Source organism: Varanus komodoensis, unplaced genomic scaffold (genome assembly GCF_004798865.1).
Source record: "Varanus komodoensis strain SLA01 unplaced genomic scaffold, ASM479886v1 scaffold61, whole genome shotgun sequence".
Taxonomy (NCBI): domain Eukaryota; kingdom Metazoa; phylum Chordata; class Lepidosauria; order Squamata; family Varanidae; genus Varanus; species Varanus komodoensis.
In genome coordinates, this window is record NW_025336236.1 from 3,509,804 (window position 1) to 3,522,021 (window position 12,218).

Genomic DNA, 12,218 nt, shown 5'->3' on the forward strand with positions numbered 1-12,218 from the left:
TGTTTATACAATAGGCTGGAGAGTAAAAGGATAATTTCCAGTGATTACACAAGACAAACCATATAAAACATGCTTAACCTCTGATGCATTTCATTATACCCTGAAAAAATTCTAAAGTGTTGGTAAACAGGTGTCTCCAAGTCCATGCTCGTATTTTCAAATACTAATGAACAACTGGGTTCCTAAAGGAATGGTTGAAAAATTCTTTTCACATGACTATAAAGTGATAAAGAAAGCCCAGACATCAATAAAAATTATACTGTACTTTTGAGGATAGGATATAAATGTGTTTACAATATATTTATTTAAAACATTTCTATGCTGCCTATTCTGCCACAGCACCTCTATATATCACTTATCCACATGACAGCAATGTTGGAGAGGTCTGAACTGTGATACAATATATGTAAAGCCATGATGTAAGTTCCAGGACTTAACCAAATCCATAAGCAAGGCTTGAAAGCAATTGTTGTCTCTGACTATTTGATGCCAACTACTGCGATTCAGAGGCATATTGGCTTTCAACATGGAGACTGTAATCAACTATCATAGATAATATGCACTGACAGACCTATCCTCCAGCAACTTGTTTGAGTAAATTATCTATACCCAATGGCTTGTACATTTTTGTTAGCTCATCTCTCATCATCTATTTGATCCAGACCTATTTAACTGAGCTCAGGTATGGATTTCTGCCCAATGTCTTTCATAATGAGCAACTGAAAATACATTCATTTCACTATTCTATAGTATCTGTCCTTCTTCAGTTTATCCTAATGGTCTAACTGCTTCCCTTTAACATCCCATTTTTGTAAGCAGTTTTGGAAACCCATTATCAGGCAAAATTACACACTATAAATATTTAACGAATACATATTTAGCGCCCATCCAAGTTTTTGGCACAACTGCAATGTATCCAGTAAATAATTGGTTATTTTTTACATGCTAAAATAAATGTATATAATTAAAACCTAAAATCATTCAAAATGGTGAAATCAGTTTCTTGTACCCAAAGGCATAGGCTGTTTCCTTCAACAGCAGCCTTCCACACCTCAGGTCAAAGGTGTCTTAGGAACTGACGTATATCTCAGCAGTACTGCAACATGGACAGCTGTTCAACATAAAAAATAAAAACCATTGGCCCAGTAAATTCTTTTGTGTGTTCCCAAGTGGTGGTTCTATATCATTTCTGACATGCTAAAAGAAATGCATATAATTATAATGCAGCATTCCATCATTTCCTGAAATGTGAGCTAGTCAGAAGTCTTACCATCATATATTAATGGAGGTATCAGATTAACACATGCATCTGATGATCTGAATAAATCTTTCTTTTCATTTTGAGGAGCTGGGAAGTACCAGGCTGAATTTCATTAAGATGCAGGTTTTCTGTTTTATCTGAGATCAACTAATGATGCTTGAAACTACTGTTGGTCCAGTGACTAATGCATCTATCTAGGTCCTCTGTGGGACCATTAGGACACACACACTTTTACTTTGCATCTTAATTCAACTCAACAAATAAATGAGAAAATATACTATTATACATACCTGGTCCTGTTCGACATCTTCGACCACTTTCAAATGAGAAGAGATTGGAATCATAGCCATAACGGCGCAGACAGAGGTAATGCCATTTGACAGAATCACGTTTACGGGTATATAAGATTAGTTCTCTGTCTGTAAGTTCCATTATACCAGAACCCAATTCATTACCATCATCATCCACATTAATAACCTATAAAACATTGTTTAAGAAAATTAGATGCTGGTACTTTTAAGGCAAATAGCAGCAAAAGAGCTACTTACAATTCATTAATCCCCACTATATAGCTTAACAAATATATTATGTAAAAATTTTATACAATAAACTAATACATTTGGTATGGCTCCCAGGAACAAAGAGTTCAAAAGGTATTTTATTTTTTCCCTAGAGTATATCAGGGATGTACAGACCACATATACCTCCCCTGTGACATTTCAAGGCTGACTACTAATGTTTGTTCCCAATTATTTAATGATTAATTAGATCATTACAAGCATTAGTCTTGTAATGCTATGGGATAAGGAAAATCTAAGCTGTCTCTGAAATAGTCATGGAGGAGACCAACCACAGCTCACATGGCACACTAAGCCACCAATGAATTAGGCATGGTGAGTGGGTTGTTCACGAAACAATCCACAATGTGCATGAAAGGTGATCAAAAGGATAGAATGGGTTTTTCTTCCTCTCCCTCTCCTTTAGTCCTCCAACTGGTATTTGAGTATCCTACATGGCAGAACCCATCTTGTCTCTCTTTGCTCTTTACTGATTTTCATTCCTCATTGTTTTTTGGGGAGTTGGGGGGCTTCAAGGGTTCAAAATGTACAATCAGTACTGTATTTTTTCCAGCTTCAGAAAACTACACAGATGTGCTTGTAATTTATTTACTGTTGGTTTTTCAGAAGTGAGCAAGTGCATACTTACAGATAACAGATATACATATATAGATATTGCAAGGCTGGTAAGTAAATGGAGAGGAAAGGTGTGTTATCTTCTCTTTCCATTGACTTCCCTAGCCACGAAATTACATATTTCCCTCTCCATTTACTATCCAGCCATGACGTTGTATATATATCCCAATCAAACAAAGTAGTAGTACAATCCAACAAGTACAAATATAAATCTCCCCAGAGGTGATAAAATGGGACAGAACAAATAGAATGCCAATGCCAGAGGGGCTCGCCCACCTCCCCACAATGTAGTCCTGTTTACTCCATACTATTCAGATGCCTCCTCAGGGACCAGAAGGTTTCCGTACTAAAGGAAATACTGTCACTGTTCGCTTTCACTGCACCCACCTTTCCCCCTTTCCAAGTGATTTTCAATTGGCAATTTGCACAAGTGAGTCTATATGTAGTTTTCACTTCTCAATTTCCATTTATAATACTGTGTTTCACTTCAGCTAAAACTTACAAGGAGATTGACTAGGCAAGACTACATATATATTTTTGACACCTGTAAATGAACACATCTGATATGCCAATTAAAAACGAAATTTGAATACATTTCTGAAGCTGAAAAAAAAAGCTGTTAAATCAATTGGTGTTGCTCCAAAGTGTAACTTGGACATTAGGGAAGGGGCTGTCACTGGAGGTGGCATGGACAAGACTGTGAAGAGCAGCAAGGAAGGTTTGCTGCTCTTGCTAAGCAGCTTGCTAGCTACTCCTTGCAACTCATGGATGAATTTGTCTGCCATACAAACACACTGTGGGGTTAAGTAACTCCTAGAACAAGCCATGGGCTGTCAGAGTGGCTTGTTTCCCCCAAATAAACCTCCCTGTGGGAAGGAGTCTGAGTTCATACAACACAACAATTTACCATGGCTGCTGTGTCATACCAACACATTCAATATTTATAAAACAAATACTTTGGATTAATTTATTGTTGACTAACCTTTAAACTTGAAAATTAACTGAATTCAAACAATCAATTCCACATCAAGGTTTCCTGTCCTTATACCTTTCTTGCCATCCCAAAATCAGAATTTCACCCAAAGTGATGAACCCCACATGGAATTTTACCTTGAATTTGTTTCTATGGTTATCAGGGACTGTTTCTTTATCCGGACAGCTACAACAGCTACCCATGACTTCTTTAGAAGACCATGTGATTGCTAAACCCAAAGTAAGGAGAAATTTTTTTTAATATTAGATAAAACTAATACATTCAAATGGCATACAAGATGCTTATAGTTCCACAAAATTAAAGAACATTAGCAGAAGTGAGACAATTAAACACACATGTGGATAAACAGAATGTATGCATGCATGACAGAAAAGTACAATACTTGTTTTTTTTAAATCTGCATAATTAATGTTAGGAAAACTAAATGACTGAAAAATTCACAATGAACACAATGTTTCAGAATTATTATGTTATAATAATGGAACAGCAACCCAAAAGTAAAGCCCAGGCTTCCCCAACCTGATGCTCTCCAAATGTGTTAGAACTGCAACTCTCATAATTCCTAGCTAGCATATGCTACAATATAACACAACTGAAAGAAGGCTGGTTTAAACTATCCATTCAACGTTTGAAAGTAAAATACTATTATTAAACAAAGGAACTGAAGAGCAATTCTGTAGATAGATATGGTTTGTTTTAAAACAATGAACAATATCAGTATACAAGAGACCTACCATATCTGCACAGATAGGCCCCAAGCCCCCATCGGATGCCTGAAACTGTGGATAGTAGTGAACACTATATTCACAGGGCTTGGGGCGTAGGACCCCTGCAAAAGCGAAAAAATGCAAACTGTTTACCTAGGGAAAAAACACAAATATCTCTAGGGAAATACACACTCTGTGCATGCCACATGCTTTGTCTCGGTACCAGCCAGCCTCACTCACGTGTTTTGTCTCTCAGTGGGCATGAAGACTCTAGAGATATTTGCAGTTTTTCCCTAGAGATATTTGTGGTTTATCCACTTTTGTGGGGGTCCTGAGCCCCTAACTCTCATGAATGTGGAGGGCCAATGGTCAACCTCAATTACGTGAAAGGGTGGTAACTGAGACGGTGCTTATAGGGGTCCTGCTGTATTAAGGTGAGGTGTGGGTGGCCAGGAAATAATTACTGGCAAAAAGGAAATTCCAATATTTTGGGGATAATTCTTAAAAGCTTGTTTTGCCAAGTTATCTTCATCAATGAAGTTTATACTGTACTGTACTATACCTTGAACCCATTCAAGAGAATATTTCAAAAACTGAAGAACATCTGGCCAAATACCAGTACACTCACCTAGATTTGGCCATTAATATTCCTAGCCTCTGGCACAGCATCAGTACTTCTGTCATACTTCAAAACATTATGTTGCCCTTCCATGATGATACTTGACCTAGAAATCAACATTTTGAAATACAAAAGTATAATAGAAACTTAGGAAATATATTTTATATAGAAACAATGGTCCAAGAATGAAATAGTTTAAATGAAGGATAACTATAGGGGATAAGTGTGCATACAGAGGATAGCCATGTGATGTTGCCTTTCTACACTGTCATTCGTTTGAGGGTGACCTTTGCTGTCCCTCTCTGAAAGCAAACAGACAGATCAATGGCAGCATTTTACAGTATCATCAGAGAGAAAGTGAGATCTTCAAATTGAGACCCTGAGACTTTTTGTAATAGGACAGGATAGAAAAACTTTAAATACATAAATAAACAAACAAGCAAGCAAACAAACTGAAGCTCAATCCAGACAAGATGGAGGTTTTGTTGCTAGGCGGTTGGGCTTCAGGGAAGGGGACCTTGACCTTGTCCTGAACGGGGTTGCACTCCCTCTGAAGGACAAGGTCCGCAGCTTGGGAATGCTCCTCGATCCAGAACTTTCGCTGGAAGCTCAAGTAACAGCGGTGGCAAGGAGCACTTTCTTTCAGCTTCGGCTGATTCACCAGCTGCGCCCCTACCTGGAGAACGACTGCCTGACGACAGTGACTCATGCATTGGTAACTTCCCGACTAGACTACTGTAACGCGCTCTACGTGGGGCTACCCTTGAAGACGGTTCGGATACTTCAATTGGTGCAAAACAGAGCTGCCAGGTTGCTGATGGGGACTGGGCGTTGTGCTCACGTAACTCCAGTCCTCCGTCAGCTTCACTGGCTCCCCATTGAAGTCCGGGCCCAATTCAAGGTGTTGGTTATCACCTATAAAGCCCTTAACGGCTTGGGTCCTGATTACCTAAAGGAGCGCTTACGTCCATATGTGCTCTCCCATCCCTTGAGATCGGTGGCAGAGGCCCTTCTCCGGGAGCCCTCCGTGAAGGACATTAGGAGGGTGAGTACCCGGAGGAGGGCCTTCTCTGCGGTGGCGCCCCACCTATGGAATGAGCTCCCCAGAGAGGTCTGCCTGGCGCCGTCATTATTTGCTTTTTGGCGCCAGGCCAAGATCTTTTTATTTAAACAGCATTTTAATTGTTGATTTTATTTATTGAATTTAACAACTTTGGCCAGGATGTCTCCAATTGCATTTTATTGTATTAATGATATTTATTTATTTGTAAGCCGCCCCAAGGCTTAGGCGAATGGGGCAGCATATAAGTCCGCTAAATAAATAAATAAATAAATAAATAAATAAATTCTGATACTGCTTAATGGAACATATCTGTCATGCAACAGATTTTTGCTGTTTAGCTCATGCTGAATAATAAAATGGTTACTTCAAAAAGGAAATACATTTTGACTGTTCTTATTTCTTCTCCCATCTTGTGATCCAGTGCCTGTTTGTGCTTGTTAAGTACCCTGCTCCCATACCAAGAGAAGGATGAAGTCTTGTCTCTGATATCATACCAAGGACCTCAGTACACCTCCAAAGCCAAGTATAACTGTAGGTATGAACTCCCCCCATCACTGAACTCTGACCTGGGACAAGTGGAGGCTCATCTCTGCAGCCCAATATGGTAACAGTGAAAACCCCAGACTTTCTTCAGTATATAGGAAGAAGCAGTATTTCAGTGGCAGAGCACACGCTTGGCTGCACATCTTTTCCCTACACATGCTTTGATCAATCTCTGATACTGCCAGTTATAGGTTTTCATGTAGTAGGCCAAAATCAAGAGAAGCACTGTCAGTTTTATTCAGTTCATGGCATTTTTATATCTTCAAATGAGAAGGACAGGAACTCTCTCAAGATTAAACAATGCACTTGTTGGTTTGCCACTGGTGAATATAATTTTGGATTCTTGCCTTTATCCCCAATTCCTGTAGAAAGTGTATTTTAGTGTATTGGCTTGCTTTTGATCTTTGTTTCTCAGTCTCTTCTGATTTAAGGAAACATATGCTAGATGGAAAGCATCAGTAGAAGGTATCCTCCCAGGTTACTTTCCTGTGGCAAGTCATTGCTATCAAGAAGAAAAGAGGTTTTGCTTTTTCAGCAGCTAGAGGGCTGAAGACACATGACTAAGGATTTTCATCTCATGCTTACACTCTTTACCACTAGGCTACAGGCAGCTCTGCCATACACAATCAAGGTTATAAAGGGCTCATTATTATCTCCTAGTCAATACATGCTTACAATTAAGATGGGATCACAAGGAAGAGCATTTCATGCAAATTAATACAAAATACAATTGTTTATAAGCAATTAGAAAACTTTGGATTATATCTCCAAAATTGCATTAGACTTGTTCCACACAACATTATGCTTTCAGAATCCACCTTGCGGTTTACTAGAACCCTGAGGTCCATCAAAGAAAGCTTGGCATAAAATTGTGCCTAAAATAGCACTAACTAATATGGAACAGTGTGCCTCCAAACACATATTCAGCTAAAGAATCTTTGATCAGTAGCAGAAGCAAGAGCACAAGTTCATTCACACAAAAATCTAATCCCATGTCTATCCATCCCCAGTAAAGATGGCAGGCAGAGAAAACTTTTACGTTACTGCTATTATTACAGCAGTAATGCCAGAGACATTTTGCTACCTGAGGCAGGTGAGTAAAATGCATGACCTACCCACCATTCCCATGTCAAATTGTTTTGGTAACTGAAGGAGAAATTCTCCTGAACACCTCTTTCCCTTCACTAGCACCAAAAATGGAATGAGAAAAAATAGAACAACCCTGTGCCACCTGTTCATGACACCCAAACCCAGCTAGCTGAGGTGGCCTCCTTGCCCTGCCTAATAGTAGGGCAAGCCATTAGGAGTTAGAAATTTTTGTCATTCTACTGCAAATAAATGAAAGAATTACCAGCCGATCTCAGTCAACCTTATGCCCATCTCATCTTTAAAAGTATAGTACTACTGGTATAGTATTGTGTACCAAGTCTCTTTTAAATGTGCATCCAGAGAATCTCTGTGACTCATCCTACACACAATATTCCATTGTTCATTTGAGATTCTGAAATGAACATCCTTTCCTCAGAAAATATAACATGGCTCCCCCTGGTGATGAGCAGCATGTCACCCTACAAGTGCCTGCAGGACCAGGAACACACTTGTAGGTCCTTGCAAGGATCAGAGATGTGAAGCTGACTCTTGGGAGGCTGTATAAAAGGCTTCTCTATAATAGCAGCTAATACCTTGCTATGGTAGCTTGGTAGTTGGAAACATTCCGTTCCAGAGCTGCAAAGAAAAACACATGCCTCCCTCGAGTGTCCAGGCATGAGCATCCCTTGGTGTTGGTGGGTGCGGATGTGACCTCCTTGAACTGACTCGATCACTACTGAGTTTGGCTTTAGAAGATGAAAAAGGAAATCCATGTCCTTCTCTTTCCTCCAATTATTTTGATGTTGGGGGCATGGTCAGTGGTGCCTTCCAGGATAGCTAGAATGTCTGCAGAATGGTGGGCAGGAAGGAGATGCAGCTGGTGTTGATTCTTTAGTCCTGACAATGTTAAGGCCAGGTCTGACAACCTCTCAGGTTGGAGCTGTGTCATGATGCCAAGGGCACGGGTCATTCACTGTACTTGCTCATCAAAATTGCCCATGTTCACTGATGCAGAGGTGAGATCCCCAGCATCCACATCCAGAGAGGAATAGCTAGGCTCAACCAAAGGAGCGGTCTCTTCAGCAAATTTGTAATCTTTGACATCTGTTGGCAAGGATGGGTTGAAGAGAGGAGTGGCAGGAGTTGCATGGTGGCACAAAAGCAGAAGTGGGTGGCTGCAGGGGTCCACAAAACTCTTGAAGCAACAAACTTGGCTGTGATCTTAATGGAGATGGTAGGCAAAAGGATGCTGGCAGTTTGGCGAAATGCCCTTGTCCCCCAAAGACATTAGGATAGTACACTGGCCCATTGTGAGGACTGTATATGAGGCCTTGATGATAGTAAACCCACAGATAAAAGAATCCCTGGTAGGGTGGCGGAACCAATAAGACTGACCTCCTGTCTCAGTCCAAGATGGGCGAACAGGCGTGATCCCTGTGGTTGTCAGCACAGAACAGCTCTGGTGGATATTGGACCTATGATGGTACAACTGGTGCCCTCAAAACCATGGGCAATAGAGATGGATGAGGGAAAGTGGAACATCTTGGATCTCCCCCTCCAACACTGAGGGCAGGATGGATTTGAGCCTCAGTGCTGTGAGCAATCAGTTCCAAGGTGACTGATACTGGCTGAGAGTCCATTCAGTGCAACTTTGCTTTGGCAACTGAGGGCTGCACCAGTCTCACCTCTTTGGCCCTCTTGGCCAACTATTTCACTTTCTTGAGGTTCTGGTATGGAAGGAGGTGATGGAGCCACAGTGGCAGCTGCTGAAGGTACAAACTTCTGTGACGCTGTGGAGGCAGTGGTAGATAGATGAGAGAGCTCAGGTAGATAAGACTGAACAGAGTAGGAAAACACGCATTTTCTCCTTTTTTTGGTTTTTGGTTTGTTTTCGGAAGGGAGGTCAAAAAAGGCAACAGTTGAGGAGAAAAGGTTCACGAGCAATCAGAGAAAATGGGTATATAAAGAGTGATGTTAAGTATTAAAAAGCAGAGTATGGAAAAAATGTTCAGAGAAAGAACTTCCAGGGGCATAGAAGGCAGTGAAGAAGAGCTGAGGGAAATGGCAGGAGCTCCTCCCTTTTATGTGGCCACCAGGGTGGGGGAGGAGTTACTAGCAAATGCTCTTAGCTATTGAATCTTCCTGGGAACAGGTTCCATGCAGGCATATAGCCCATATGTGTGATGCATAGAGACCACAGAGGATGAGAAGGAGGGAACAAACAACCTAGTGATTGAGAAGACAAAGCATTGTACGTTCGATCATCTGGCAGACAAGCCCCAAGGACAGCAACAAATCATGGATTACCCACAAGTTGAATAAACCATGAGTTAATGTAATGTGTGAACCAGATCTTACTTGTCATGCCAAACAGAAAGATGAAGCTTAAGAGCATCATTTTAGAGATGAAAGAGCATTCTCTCTCTCTCTCTCCCCCCCCCCATTCCCTCCTTCCCCCCAGAACTGAAACAATTTAGCCTTATAACCTGAATGAAGCAAATTCCCTTAGGCTGCAAATTTATACTCTTCCCTCAAAGTAAATCCCACTGAATTCAACAGTGCTTACTGAGTAGACATATAGAACTTTTGAATTACCAAGTATTCAGGGACCAAAAGAAGAGAAAGAAACATCAAGAGCATACTTCCTGGGTCTAAGAATGGGTGTCAGTGAAGACTAAAGCAGCACCCGTGTTTGAATTTAAGAGAACTTAATCCAGCCATATTTCACTTGCTCCAAATCTAACCAAAAAAGCAGTTAATCACCAATGTACTAAATACTATTTTAAAAATTGTTTCTCAGTTACTTTTTAATGTAAAGCCTATAGGTATACATAAACTGAACAAGTCTATTAAGGCAACCATAGATTACCAGTTTTAAAATATTAATTTCTTGTTTTAGGAGAGCTAGTAAAAAGCACAATCCTTAGCAAATATAACATTTTAATACACAACTAGTTAATATTATAATTTTTTGCACGAACAAACATATTGCCTAAACAGACCATGAAAAAATTAAGAAAATTGCATTTTTGCTAAGCTTCAAAATGAAGTGCCACAGCTGCCTGGTTTCAGAAGATGAAAGAAACTACATTCAGTTTGGAAGTTTATGAACACATTCTTCAAATACCAGTAATATTAAAGGTCTCAGAAGAGGCAAGACCTTGTTCCCCAATCTTAACATCACTGTTTAATCCCTCAAACAGCTGATAAAAAAAACATTGCAGTTTAGCTGAACACATATTTGAGGGGGAAATCAAACTTTCTGAAAGCTAAAATAATGAAACAACATTCCAATACTGGAAATGGAACCTTCGAGAAATCTAATTATAGGATTACTCCTGCAAACAACAAAATCTCTGCTGACTTTACAACAGTTTACAGCAATTCTTGAAGGAAATATGAAAGAAGTTTTCATAAATTCCACATCACTCAATCACACAACGTATTCAGACACAACTTGTAACAAACAGGTTGGCCCCATTACCATTTCTTATTTTTAAAATTACATGTCAAAGCACCCCCACAGCCATAATCTGAAAGTAATGCTTAAATATATTTAAGTAAAATTAATTTCAACAGGGGATTCTGTGAAAGCATGATTTTGCAAAGATTGTGATTTTTTAGAGTCCCTTGATGTTTACATCCAACCAATGAGCTGACAAAAAAAATCATTTCATAAACCAATAAAACATTTATTCACCCTAAATGTTTTGCCACAAGCTCAATGATAATTGTTCAAATGTCTCAAATTTTACTTTACAGAAGAGAATCCCATTATTCAAAACATGCATAAGTACATTGCAGTTTCTTCAGACTTTACAGTGTTTTATAGCACAAGTTATAAACTGCTTGCCTCTTTGAATGCATTTGCTTACCCTCAAAGAGGCCTTTCCTGCATGAAAGCTACTCAGATCCTTTATAACAGCCTACCACAACCTCAAGATGTTTTGAAATACTCCATCACCCCAACTATTGGCCATGCTGGCTAGATCTGTTAAAAGTTGCCATGAAAAACATCTTCACAAGGCCACTTTACAATATTCCATTCCTCATAGCATCATGCCTCTCTGTTCACCTATCTCCTGTTCAGAAGGCAGACTGTTCCCCCAGCTAAGCTTATCCAGCTAATCTTCTCACTTTCCAAGCTTAACTGGAGAAAAAAGAATGGGAATAGGAATACTCCAACAGACAGAACATGCACATACAATGCATTAGTTTAAACATTCATCCCTGCCATGCTGAGATGGGCATTCTGTTTTTCCCACCCCCAATCAGTTATGCAGGAATGGACAGTGCCTGATTTAAATGGTGAGGATGGCAAACAGGAGATAACCCGCTCTGTGCTTTTTCTTCTCCAACCCCAGACACATTCTGGCTAGCCAGCACAATTTATACAGAGAGGATAGTGCACAAGAAGGATCATTCCCACACATCTCTACATCACAATCTCACTCTTCCCAGACCTCCAAACACCTTTGCAGCAGATCTGTTTGTGAGGAATTCTGGGGCTTTGATACCTGTATCAGCCAAGGTCTCTAGTTACTCTTTTGTGGCCTAGACCTAGACTATTTTTCTCAATAAATTTTTTAAAAAACTGGAGAACAATTCCATTTGGGATTTACAAGAATTACCTGTATGAATTAGTCATTGGAAAACCAAATAATTTGAGAAAAATGACTAGCTAGTAATATAAAATATTCATAAGGCTAAATTCTGAAGGAAGACATGCTATGTACAGATGGATCTGTA

At 39.8% G+C, this 12,218-nt stretch overlaps 1 protein-coding gene across 7 annotated transcripts in view; it reads right to left on the minus strand.

Moving 5' to 3' along the window:
• FRS2 (fibroblast growth factor receptor substrate 2) overlaps window positions 1-12,218 on the minus strand; it is a 47,416-nt gene that overhangs the window by 16,095 nt on the left and 19,103 nt on the right. For 5 of the 7 annotated variants that reach the window (XM_044449814.1, XM_044449815.1, XM_044449818.1 and 2 more), the window contains 3 exons: window positions 4,784-4,880; window positions 3,565-3,656; window positions 1,552-1,738 (listed from right to left, as the gene is read on the minus strand). In XM_044449814.1, coding sequence (XP_044305749.1) covers window positions 1,552-1,738; window positions 3,565-3,630 — 253 coding nt within the window. In that variant the 5' untranslated portion in view covers window positions 3,631-3,656; window positions 4,784-4,880. Of the gene's footprint in view, window positions 1-1,551; window positions 1,739-3,564; window positions 3,657-4,182; window positions 4,205-4,783; window positions 4,881-12,218 lie in introns of those variants that run through there. The other 2 variants (XM_044449820.1, XM_044449819.1) reach the window with 2 other exon arrangements.